The 12,118-nt window shown below is 40.0% G+C and overlaps 1 protein-coding gene across 1 annotated transcript in view; it reads right to left on the minus strand.

Annotated features, from left to right (window-relative positions):
* Window positions 1–1,030: 1,030 nt before the first annotated feature.
* The window catches only part of LOC122670738 (OVARIAN TUMOR DOMAIN-containing deubiquitinating enzyme 12-like), a 35,283-nt gene continuing 24,195 nt past the window's right edge, over window positions 1,031–12,118 (minus strand). The window contains exons 6-9 of the mRNA XM_043867714.1: window positions 10,162–10,210; window positions 8,879–8,963; window positions 1,326–1,379; window positions 1,031–1,236 (exon numbers count right to left, since the gene is read on the minus strand). Of these exons, the coding sequence (XP_043723649.1) occupies window positions 1,190–1,236; window positions 1,326–1,379; window positions 8,879–8,963; window positions 10,162–10,210 (235 nt within the window). The 3' untranslated portion in view covers window positions 1,031–1,189. The remainder of the gene's footprint in view (window positions 1,237–1,325; window positions 1,380–8,878; window positions 8,964–10,161; window positions 10,211–12,118) is intronic.

Genomic DNA, 12,118 nt, shown 5'->3' on the forward strand with positions numbered 1-12,118 from the left:
AGTCCACCACACTATTAAAAGAAATTAAGAAAATTGAAGAACAAACAAATTGAGTTGATATTTTTCCCATATTCCCACCGTTTTTAGATTGATCCAGATCCCAATTCCAGGTTTTAAAACCCTGGAATGAACGGACCCAAATGATGTGTGAGTGAGTTTCATTATGTGGGACCTTTTTATTTCATACAGTGGTGAGGGTGGGGGACCCTATGTCTGGTGCAAGCTCCATGCAGCCTGACAGGGATTTTTTTTCTTCCCTATAATATATTATAGTAAAGCAATTAAGCATTGCTCAGAGGGTGCCTCGCCGTCAATCACGTATAATTAACCAATTAATTACTGTGTATACCAGATGCCATCCATTAAAAACATCCACTTGCAGTTATGCAAAAAAAGTATAATCAGAAGGAAAGAGAAAATGGGTCCATACACATACGATCGATGGATCCAAACATTAAAATAGCAGTAACCACCTCCACCAGTCACGTACTCTTTCTCTCTCAAGACTTTTTAAAGCGACTTGAGTTTCCATAATCTCTCTCTCTCTCTCTCTATATATATATATATATATATATGATTATATATGGTTGGTCATGACACAAAAGGACTTCTTCTCCAACACCCGTACCCTCCTAACAGACGTATTACTGATTCAATCATTCTGATTATTTGATAATGTGGGGGTTACTGTGGACCTTATTGGACCAACATAAGAAGAGCAAGTAAACCATCTTTCATATGAATTTTGAGATCTGTGTTACTAAGTAAACCCAACAAGATCAAGATTAGATCACACTTTGAATAAAAACGGAGGACCACCACCACCACCACCACTGGTAATGCTCTGGATTCTCATTTGATTATCCTCCTCCAGTACATAAACCCCCATTTGATTAAATGGACTTTTGCACTGTTTCCCCCCCCCCCCCCCACAAAAAAAAAAAAAAAAAAACCAACCAACCAAAAACTAAAATAAGAACTCACTAGCTATTTTCTGAACTAGCGGAAAAATCTTTGAATATTAATTATACACGGCCTGAACAAGAAAACAAACAGATTTATACAGAGAAAAGATATGGTCAAATTACAGGATGAACTACATACATTAAAAAAAAAAGAAGGTGCGGTACTATACAGAGTGTGTATGCACAACCTCCAAATGTAACATGGACAGAATCAATCCCGAGCCCTAGAACAACCAGTATTTCCTCCTAGGCTTACACTGAATGGGAGCATCTGGAGAACAGGCAAATCAGTTTCTAAAGAACTTCAAACGCAACTATTCATTCCAAATGCAACAAATCAAGAATCACTTCAGAACTGACCTCGTATTTCATATAGTGAATTGTAATGTATTTCCCAGAAACTTAACCACAACTCTGCATCAGTAAAAAGATAACCACATTGTTCAGAATTAAATCTAGTAACTAGATGTAAATATGGCAAGTATATGGCCTAGCTTAAGCTTCGTTTAGTTGGTTATTTTACTTGCTTATGTACACATACATGCACACACAACACCCAGACTCAAAAATGTTTCAACAGCCAATTTCTTGATCCTAAAGGCATTTGTAAAACGCATAAATAAGAAATTAAATAAATAAAAGAAGGGGAAAAGAACGCTACCTGGTCGTGTGGCTAGCGTGGCTCCTGCACCTAGACACAAAAACACGTGAAAGTACTACGTGCCCCCATGGAAAGGCGAAAATCTCGCACAGGATGATACTTGCGCACGCGCTCCCATTGGCCAGCGTGCGTGTGCAGGCTCTAGAGGCCCAGGCAGCGATCTCTTTCCCATAAGTGAATATAAAAATATAAAGAGTTTCTTACAACAAAAGGTAAAAAAAAAATACATAGTTCTGACAGAGACAATTTTGATCCTATTGAAATGTGGAAGAGCATAGGAATCTGTGGTTTAGCTTGGTTAACCAAACTGTCTAGCAAGATTATAACTACAAAGAAAATGTCAGATAAATGGAGAAGAAGCATTGTGGGTCCGCTTTACAAAAATAAAGGCCATACTCAGAGCTGCAATAATTATAGAGGCATAAAACTATTGAGTCATACGATGAAGTTATGGGATAGAGTTATTGAAATCCACATGAGAAAGAATGTCATACCCCGGCCCGGTTCATAAGGGCCAAGTGTGACTGGTTGGATGTCTCCAACCAATCCCCCAGGATCGCAAGTACAGTACCCTATTTACAAACATATCTCACAAATACAGTAATCAGAGGCAGCGGAAACAATTTAAATAATAGAGGTAACATCAGTAGTAAGAGAAGTCTAAGTGATATTTCATTTATATAAAGGACAAAGCTTGTGATAGAACTATATAGTTCTCAAAAATACCACAAGGTAAAACTATACAAAAATCATAATATAACTATACAAAAGTGTTATAAACACAAAAGAGTGGGGAGATAGCCTGGACTGTCAGGCCAAGATCAAGAGAATGCGCAATTGTCACGTGCGCACGAAGCATTGTGCACTTCATATTCCAGCACCGCAAATCCACCACCAAAAGTAACCGAGTCATCTGAAAAATAAGGATATCCACGGGGGTGAGTTCCACTGAGCCCAGTAAGGGAAACACACAAGCAAGTGCAAATAGTCCATGATGAATGACCTAGAACTAAGAATGCTTCTAGCAACAATACTAAGTCTCATGAGGTATAAGTGCTACTGCAATAGAATGCTAGCCTCGATCCCGGAAACACATAACCAGACGTCGGCTACCTGAGTGAAACCATTCTACTACGGTGGAAACCTGCCAGTTCCGGCATGAACTCATCAGACCCTAACAGACCCCCAATGACTAACCCTACTGTTTGTTCCTACAGCGGAGCGGATCGCTAACATGGGACAGTGAATGGCATTCCGGAATTTACCCTCCGGACCTACCACGGGTTATCCAACACCTCCACCTCTGTTGGTAAGGGTCGTAGCACTGGGTTCATGCCAATCCGAACCCAATGCATACTATCATGATGACATATGAATCATAATAGATAATACAATAATTCTGTCCAATAACATCAACATCATAATAAATTCCAAGAATCAAGTAATAAATGCAAATGCGATATGGAAATGCAACCTAAAATCATGCACATCTAATGCAAAGAAGTTAAAGCTAACAAAAATACATGATTAATGTTATTAGTATGATGCATGACATGGCAACCATAACAAACCAAAATTAAATATCACAAACACGCTGAAATTAAAGTCAACATCCCCTTACCTGAGTTGGAGAACTAACTAGACAACAGGGATCCAAACTCCAACATAGACATCACCAAAAAGAGAGAAAATAGCCCTATATAGACATTAAATAACATAAATTAGACATAGAAGAAACCCTAGGTCAAACCCCTAGCAATTAGGTTCAAAACCATCACAAAATAGTGAACCGGATTCGAGCTCTGACTCAACCGGTCGACCGGCAGATTTGGGGGTTTTGTTCTAAATGCATGGATCTTCACATGCATGGGTCCAATTTCAGGTTTTTGGGTAATTCCAATATAGGTAAGTGGTTTTGTGTATATTAAACTCAAAATCATACATTAATTTGGGGATTTTGATTAGTTTACCTAATTTATCAATCTAGGGTTAATGGATTACATAATTCAGTTGTGAATTGAAAAATTAACATGTAATATACAGGTTACATCACAACCAGAACCATAATTGGTCTAATTTCAAGGGTAATATATAAGGTTTGGTCAATTTCCAAGCTAATCTATGGTTTAAAGGTTGAATTGGGTTTAAGACCTAATTAGGGATAAGAGAAAAGAGAGGAAAGGGAAGAGTACAGCAGGGATTCATGGCCTACCTGTTACAGCAGTAGGAATTGATAGATGGTAGCCTTGCTTTTATGTTCCAAGGTCTTTAATGGAGGTCTCCAAGCTTCCAACTCAACTCCAAGATCAAAGACTCCAAGGTAAGCCCTCCTTTCCCTTCTTCTTCTTCTCTTTTCTCCCTTTTTCTCTAAGGCTGTCTATGCTGGAACGATTTCAGTCTCTTTAGATGGTAGGATAATGAAATTAGAGATAAGTTTTGTTTATATACTAAGCCTTAACTAAGGCTTGTTTGCTTAGTTAAATAAAAACAGTTTTTAAAAAAAAATTAATTCTCCAACCTGATTTTATAGAATTAAATGTATTATTACATATCTTTAAGTCATCTATTAAATGTCATATGACATAATTAAGGAGGGTCAACTAGGGCAGGTCATGGGAAATTAATTTCCACACTGTGGATGTGGGTCCTACTAGTGGAAATGACTATTCTGCCCCTGTAACTCATTTTAAGTAAATATACAATATATATACTAACAAGATGGGATCCTTACCCATCAATAGGCCAAAGACAGTGTGAGGTTCCGCAGGCTATCAACCCAACATGCCAAGCTAATGTGTTGTCTTCCGCTAGATACCTCAGACTCATTAGAGACTAAGTTAATTGGCTGATCAGAATGCCTTTATAGGCAAGTCTCGAGATTGGTCTGAATTTTCAACTGGGGCAACCCACAACATAGAGGCTAGCATGGGGATTGAACCAGAACCTGAAATTACACAGGTTGCAAAAGTTCAAATTTTTGCGGGTTTCACAAAGAAAACAACAATTTTGGACAACCAATTTAGTTTTATGCCAGGAAGATCCATGATGTAAGCTATTTTCTTACTTAGGAGACTTGTGGAAAGATATAGAGATGATGCAGAGGAAATATCGGATGAGTTCCTAAACCAATTGAACCAATAGAAGTCCACCCGGATTGGTCGGAGATATTAAGCGTTATGGGTTGAAATACATATCAAATCGAAGATCTATATGAGCTCTACAGGGGTAAGAGCCTTCGGAGTTGATGCCTGCGCTTTTTGGCCTTTTTGCTCGTTTCGAAGGCAAAACAGTCCACCAAAGTTTCAAAATTTGAATTTTGATTTTGAATTTTGTTTTCTTCTTCTGTAAGCAAGCCTCTCTCTATTAGAGCTTCTAATGCTCTTTTGTAATCAGTTTGAATTTTGAACAGAAGAAAGTTCTCCATTTTCCCTACTTGTGGATTCAAGTTCGTCATCGTTGGAACGAGATCTAAACCCCCCCGGTTTCCTTTTGCGTCAAGAGAGGACAAGAGGGATCTTCATATAGTCTTTATTAACCTAAAAAAGGCTTACGACAAAGTACCTAGAGAATCAGTCTAGAATATACTAGAGAAGAGAAGGGTGTCATGTAAATATGTGGACATAATTAAAGATCTGTATGATGGTAGTGACTACCGTAAGAACGGTGGAGCGTCAAGGTAGTGAATTCCCAATTATAATTGGGTTACATCAAGGATCAGCCTTAAGCCCTTTTTTTTTGAGGGGGGGGGGTTGAATAGAAATTTCATTACCAAAAGAGAGGAGAAAGAAGAATTACAAAGAGCCCCAAAGGGGGGAAGCCAAACCAGCCAGCCTAAACATTAGCTAGAGGAGGCCGGAGCAACCAAAGAAACAATAGAGAGACCCCAGGATTGAACAATGGTCCTGTTCCTAGGGGTGTCAATACAAGAAGAGGGGGGAACAAAAGATAACTTTGCTTTAATTTCAAAAGAAATGGAATCCCAAATCTTCTGGTAAGATCGAGAGTTGGAGGTCCATTTTCTCAAATTGCGCTCCATCTAAATATGATTGAGAGTAGCACAGAACGCCATCTTCCCAACCGAGTCACAAGGAGAGGAGCCAGCAAAGGTCATATCAATCCAAATCCATTCTCTAGAGAAGGGGAGGATTCTTCTGCGAGCAAGCCAGCATTTGAGGAGAACACCCATCCAGATGGCAACTGCAGTAGGGCACCCAAAGAAAAGATGGTTCAAGTCTTCATCATTGTTCCAGCAGAGGCAGCAAGCACGGGAGACTAAGATCTGGCGGCTACGAAGAAAAGCTTGCGTTGGGAGACAGTTGTTGAAGACTCTCCAGGCTGTGAAGCAGTGTCTAGGAATGTGATGCTTGAACCAAAGAAGCTTATGCCAAGGAACCAAAGGGCCTTTCACTCGAACAAAATTCCAAGCTACCTTGGAGGAGAAGGAGCAAGAGCTGTTTGATGACCATGAAACACAGTCACCTTTTGATGCAGACCTTCTAGTGACAGAGTGGAGCTCATTCCAGATAGAAGTAAGGGTAGGGCCAGAGAGGGGAGGAGCCCAACCATTATGATCAAAAATATCAGCAACCAAAGAAAGCCTATGAAGGCCCGAGGAGTAAATGGTTCTAGAGGAACCCTGATAAGGCTAGGAAGGCAGCTTTGTCAATCTTTGAAATTCTAGCAAAGAAGATGAGGGACTTGGACGGGTTGATGCGAAGACCCGAGAGTTCTTTGAAGTGCTGGAGACAAAGCACGATAGACTCTAAGGAGGCAATCGATGCCTTAGAGAATATCATCAAGTCATCAGCGAATGCCAAGTGAGTGAGCTTGAGGGCTTTACACTTGGGAATAGGAGTGATGAGCTGCTGGTCAGTACAAAACTGGATCTGTCTGGAGAGGATTTCTATGGCAATACTGAACAAGTAAAGGGAGAGAGGGCAGCCTTGCCGAATCCCCACAGTAGCTCCAAAGTATCCTGTCGGGCTGCCATTGACCAAGACTGAGAACTTTGGGGAAGAGATGCAAGAGCTAATCTAGTGAACAAAGGCCACAGGGCACCCCATCTGAGTCATGAGTTGAGCCCTTATTTGTTTGTGCTTATCGTGGACGATTTAACCAGAGGCATACAAGATGAGGTTCCGTTGTGTATACCTTTTGCGGATGTGATATTGTGTTAGTAGTTGAGACAAAAGCAAAGATTAACGCCAAGTTCAAGCAAAGGAGATCAACATTGGAATCAAAAGGTCTTTACGGAATATATGGTGTGTAACTTTAGTCACACTAGGACGATTAATGAGGTGGTGAATATTGATGAGAGGGAGATTCCACAAAGTGATTATTTAGATATTTTGGCTCAATCGTTAATAAAGAAGTGATATAGAGGGTGATATTGCCCAGAGAATTAAAATAAAATGGATGAAGTGGACAGGTGCATCCGGAATACTGTGTGATCAGCGTATTCTTCAAAGCTTGAATGAAAATTTTATAGGATTGTCATACGACCGACTATGATGTATGGTGTGGAATGTTGGGTAGTTAAGAGGTGTCATATAGATACACTAAATGTAGCGGAGATGAGAATGTTGAGATGGATGTGTGGCGAAACTAGGAAACATGAAGTAAGAAATGACCATATTAGAGCTGGGTTGGGAGTAGATCTAATTCGTGATAAGCTTCGAGAGAGTCATTTGAGGTAGATGGTCATGTTCAATGGAGGCCTTGGGATGCCCTAGTGTGGAAGAGTGATTTGATTCAGATTAAGGAAACTAGAAGAGACAGGGGCAGACCTAAAATAACCACAGGAGAAGTGGTGAGAAAAGACATGCTTAGCTTAGGCCTCATATCATGTATGACTTCAAATAGAGCTGATTGGAGAGCAAGGATTCATGTGTTTGACCCCATTTAGTTGGGATAAGGCTATGATGTTGTTGTAGACAGTTTTGCTCCTCCCTGGTTAGTAACAAATATAAGACCTCAAATAATAACCAAATTGCAAACAGATCACGAAGTACTGTAGCTTCACAATTTACAGATGGTCCGACCATAACAGTGACAGTGGTTGGTTAAGAGTGTAATGATGCACAACCGGTGGTTTTCCAAAGGAGTGTGCATCCTGCTCCTGTTTTGATTATCTGAAATACAAGGTCAAAATTTCAGCATTCAATCACTTTTGGGGAGAACAGGTCCGCGAGTAGGAGGGTAGAATTGGAAAAGAGATATACCAAACTACAAAGTGGAATTTGATATAATCAAATCTTACAATAGAGAGGGAAAAGCCCATTTGGTAATTTTTATTCTGCAACTTTCTTTTGCTCTTGGGTCCATTTGCAGGAAGTGAACTTTCTTTGTAAAAGAAAGTTGCAGGAAGTGAACTTTCTTTTGCTCTGGAGATCGGAAGACCCAAATATTGGATAAATTTATAATGAGTACATCAGGTGCCATCATAGTTGCCTCCAACACTGATAAAAATCTGAGAAACCTTGCATTGTAAACGTGGGACGAGCTGTGAACATCTAGGATTTTCAGAAGTTGGGTTCACCTTTCTCAAATGTGCTGATCCCCCTAGGAGAATATGGTTTAGTGGTCTGCTAGCTATGGCTTCTTGGGTCCATTTGGTCTAGTCTTTGGGAGCTTAACAATTAGAGTAGTTGAGAGCATTAATACAACCCTGCCACATGATGTTAAGTGAATATCTATCATGATAGACAGAGGAAAAGTGGAAGGCATGGAAGCAATGAACCTTGTCTTCACCATTCAAGAAGACTATTGACCTGCTACTGATTTCCTACCCAGTTGCCAGTAACACGGGCAAACACCTTCAAATGGTCACAATACACTCAAATCTATATCAATGGTCAAAATCCATAGGGAGTTGCACTCCTTTGCAAAACTGCCAGATGCACAACCGTACGCCAAGTTAAGGTAAGTGCAAAAGTAAGTAGTGAACATAACATATTATCATATGCCTGATAACTATATACATGATCGGCTGAGTGGCTAACAAATGCTGCTGCCACATTATCCATAACCATAAAAGCAGCCTGCACATCACATTCACCAGATTCTAGCTCTTGGCAATGCATATTAAACAACTTACCTCCTCTCCCCTGAGGTCCCCCCCCCCCCGCCAAAAAAAAAAAAAAGGGAAAAGAAGAAAAAAAATAAATCAGGGATTGGAAAAAGGGGGGGGGGGTGGTTAAAAAACCCAAATCCAACAATTCTCTTAAAATGTTAATGACTTATTCAGTTTTACCTTGCCAAGGAGCCTGGTTCAGGGGCATAATTTCAATAAAGCAGGTATCTCTGAATGAAGTTAGGAGACATATCTTCACCACAAACTGCAGACAAACAGACAACATTCAAACGCATGCTAAAAAGTAAGGTCCAACGCAGTTCTAGGTTGAAAACATAACAAAACCAGCATGTGAAATTATGATCAAAACAAATTCATGTCTCCAAGTCAAAAAGCATCTGGGTCGTATATCTATGATAGAATTGAAACATCTGAAGAATCCACTAAAACAATGATTAGGATATCCATGCACAAGGAACACATTAGATTCCCACATCCAGAAACAACAGAGAATGAAATTTTTGCAAAATTTTACGGATTATATCCCCATGACTCAGGAAAGTTTCTATTGCAGAGAATGTCATCTTTGAATCATGAATAGGATAGTGTCATTTGGGAGAAAAGCTAGGTGGGTGATGCAAAATTACTTCAGTGACTCAAATCTAAATAGGCATAAACCCATTTGAAGGCTGAAGCCCAGTTCAAGCCCTCAATTTTTGGTCAGCACAAGGGACTGCAATGGGATAGAACATTTAAACTCTGTTTCTTTTTTATTATTAGGAGGCTTTTGGTAGAATGATCATGTGGGACTATTATTTCGGAACTTAAGACTCTTGTTTTAATTAGTTAAATTGTACAAAGAGCTGTAGTCAGAATGTCCAAGTTCATTCCATGAAGCAGCCTTCCCCTACCCCAACCTGGTTTCCCTAAGAAGTCTTTAAATGTATGGATACAGCCACACGGTTGAACCAGTTTAATAGAAAATAAAATTTGTGAGCTGCTGCTTATCAGAAGCGGATCCAGCTCATCTCCAATGAGCCCGCCGCCCAGGGAGTGCCAATGAGGCATCTGACGGCTGGCACACATCTCCGAGCGCACGTCGGGATGTGTGTCAGCCAGCCCAGCCATCGGATGTCTCATTGGGCACTCATTGGGTGGATTCCTCATTGGAGAGGAACCCGACGCATCAGAAGCCCCACAAGATGTTGCACTCTCTCTCTCTCTCACATCTCAAGTTCCTTTCTTCTAATTGAAATCTTTCAATCTGCAGGGTGATTTCAGCGTTCAACTCTAGTAACTGATCATGGGCCCATTGTGGCACTAAAGAGCTCAATCTTAATTAGATAAGCTGCGAATACGATGACTAAAATACCCATTCCTACATTATATATCCCATAGTACAACTTTAAAAATGGAGACATTGCAATAAAGTCATTTAAAACATCTGGAACAAGTAACTGTACCTTATCAGCAGCTGCTTGTAGGGTAAGATGGTCTCCCCATACACCAGATCTGCAGGACAGAAGCAATTAGTCCTGGAAACAGAGATCTCATGCATCATCACATTATGTGTCACACCCCGGCCAGGTACTTAAGGGCCAGGTGTGACAGGATGTCTCTGACATCCAACCAACCCCCCCAGGATCGCAAGTGCAGTACTCTATTCACAATCATATCTCACAAATACAGTAATCAGAGGTAGCGGAAACAATTAAATATAGCAATAAGACAGTTATAAGGAAGTCTAAGTGATATTCATTTATATAGATGAATTAACTTGTGTTACAGCTATACAGATCTCAAAAGTACCACAAAGTAACACTATACAAGAATTATACTAAAATGTTTATAAGCATAAAAGAGTAGAGAGATAGCCTGAACTGCCAGGCCAAGATCAAGAGGATGCGCAATCATCACATGCGCACGAAGTATCGTGCGCTTACAAACTCCAGCGCTGTAAATCCAATATTAGAAGTAACTAAATCACCTGAAAAATAAGGATATCCACAGGGGTGAGCTCTCAAGTGAGCCCAGTAAAGGAATGCATGCAAAACATATCACAGCAATTATGATGAATGTCCTAAGTAGCATGTCCTAACATGGATACTAAGTCACATGGGGTATAAGTACTACTGTGGTAGATGCTAACCTCGAAGAGAACCAGCCAAGAAAGCATGACACAAGGCAGCTAACCCAACAGACCCCCAATGACCAACCGGAAAGCATGACACCAGGCAGCTCCAGACGTCGGTCACCTGAGCGAAACCATTCTACCACGGTGAGGACCCGCCAGGAAAGCATATCACCAGGCAGCTAACCCAACAAATCCTCAATGACCAACCCTATTGTTTATTCCCACAGCAGAGTACACACGCTAACATGGGACAGTGAATGGTACCCCGGCATACCCTTCGGCTGTACCACGGGTTGTCCAACACCTTACCCCTTGTTGGTAAGGGGCGTAGTACTGGGTTATGATAAACAGCCTAGCCCAGTGCAATCTATGCATGATAGCACATATATGAATAACTAAATTTAAATAGAACATTACTTCTCTAATAATAATCATCAGTAACAAGTAAATATCAATGCAAATGCAAGATGCCAATGCAACCTAATTCACATGCAGATTCTAATGCAGTAAATAAAAGCTAACAAACTATATGAACAGGATAATTTTGATGATGCAAGACATGACAATTAGAATAATAACAAATTAAAATAATAAACACTCCAAAATTAAAATCATAATTCCCTTACCCGAATCTGTAGATCAGATATTAACAATTACCCACCAAAGATCCCAGCAACACAGACAAGATCAGTGAAGAACAGGTTGAAACAGTCCTAAAACAGCAGAGAAACACCAAGTTTTGGGGTCAGAATACAGCCAAGGGTCAATCCAAGGGGTCAAGGGTATTTTGATCCATTTTGGTTGAACCGGATTCACAGGACACCTGAACCGGTCGACCGGTTCAAATCCTAGTTTTGCATCCGGTTTAAGTCCCAGAATTGGGGGTTTTGCTTAAAATAGGCAGATCTTAACATGCACAGTCCTAATTTTTTTGTTTCAAACCATAATTAAGGTGGGTTAAACTGCAACTTTCTTTAATTTCAAAACCTAACATAAAATTGGGGATTTTAACAAATAAACCCAAATTGGCAAACTAGGGTTCTATAACTTGAACAATTAAACCTGAATTTGAGTTCCTAAAATGGGGAATTAGGTTTTAGTCACAACTGAACCATTAATTGGTTCAAAACAGAAATTACATAAGCTGAAATTAAGTAATTAAAGCTTGGTTCCTATGCTTTAACGGCAGGAACCAAATTAGGGCAGAATTGGGACTGAAATTGAGAAGATTAAGATGGGAAATTGGAGAAATAAGGCTGGATCTTGACATGCAAAGGTTTAATTTC

The sequence above is a fragment of the Telopea speciosissima genome, chromosome 8 (assembly GCF_018873765.1).
Source record: "Telopea speciosissima isolate NSW1024214 ecotype Mountain lineage chromosome 8, Tspe_v1, whole genome shotgun sequence".
NCBI lineage: Eukaryota > Viridiplantae > Streptophyta > Magnoliopsida > Proteales > Proteaceae > Telopea > Telopea speciosissima.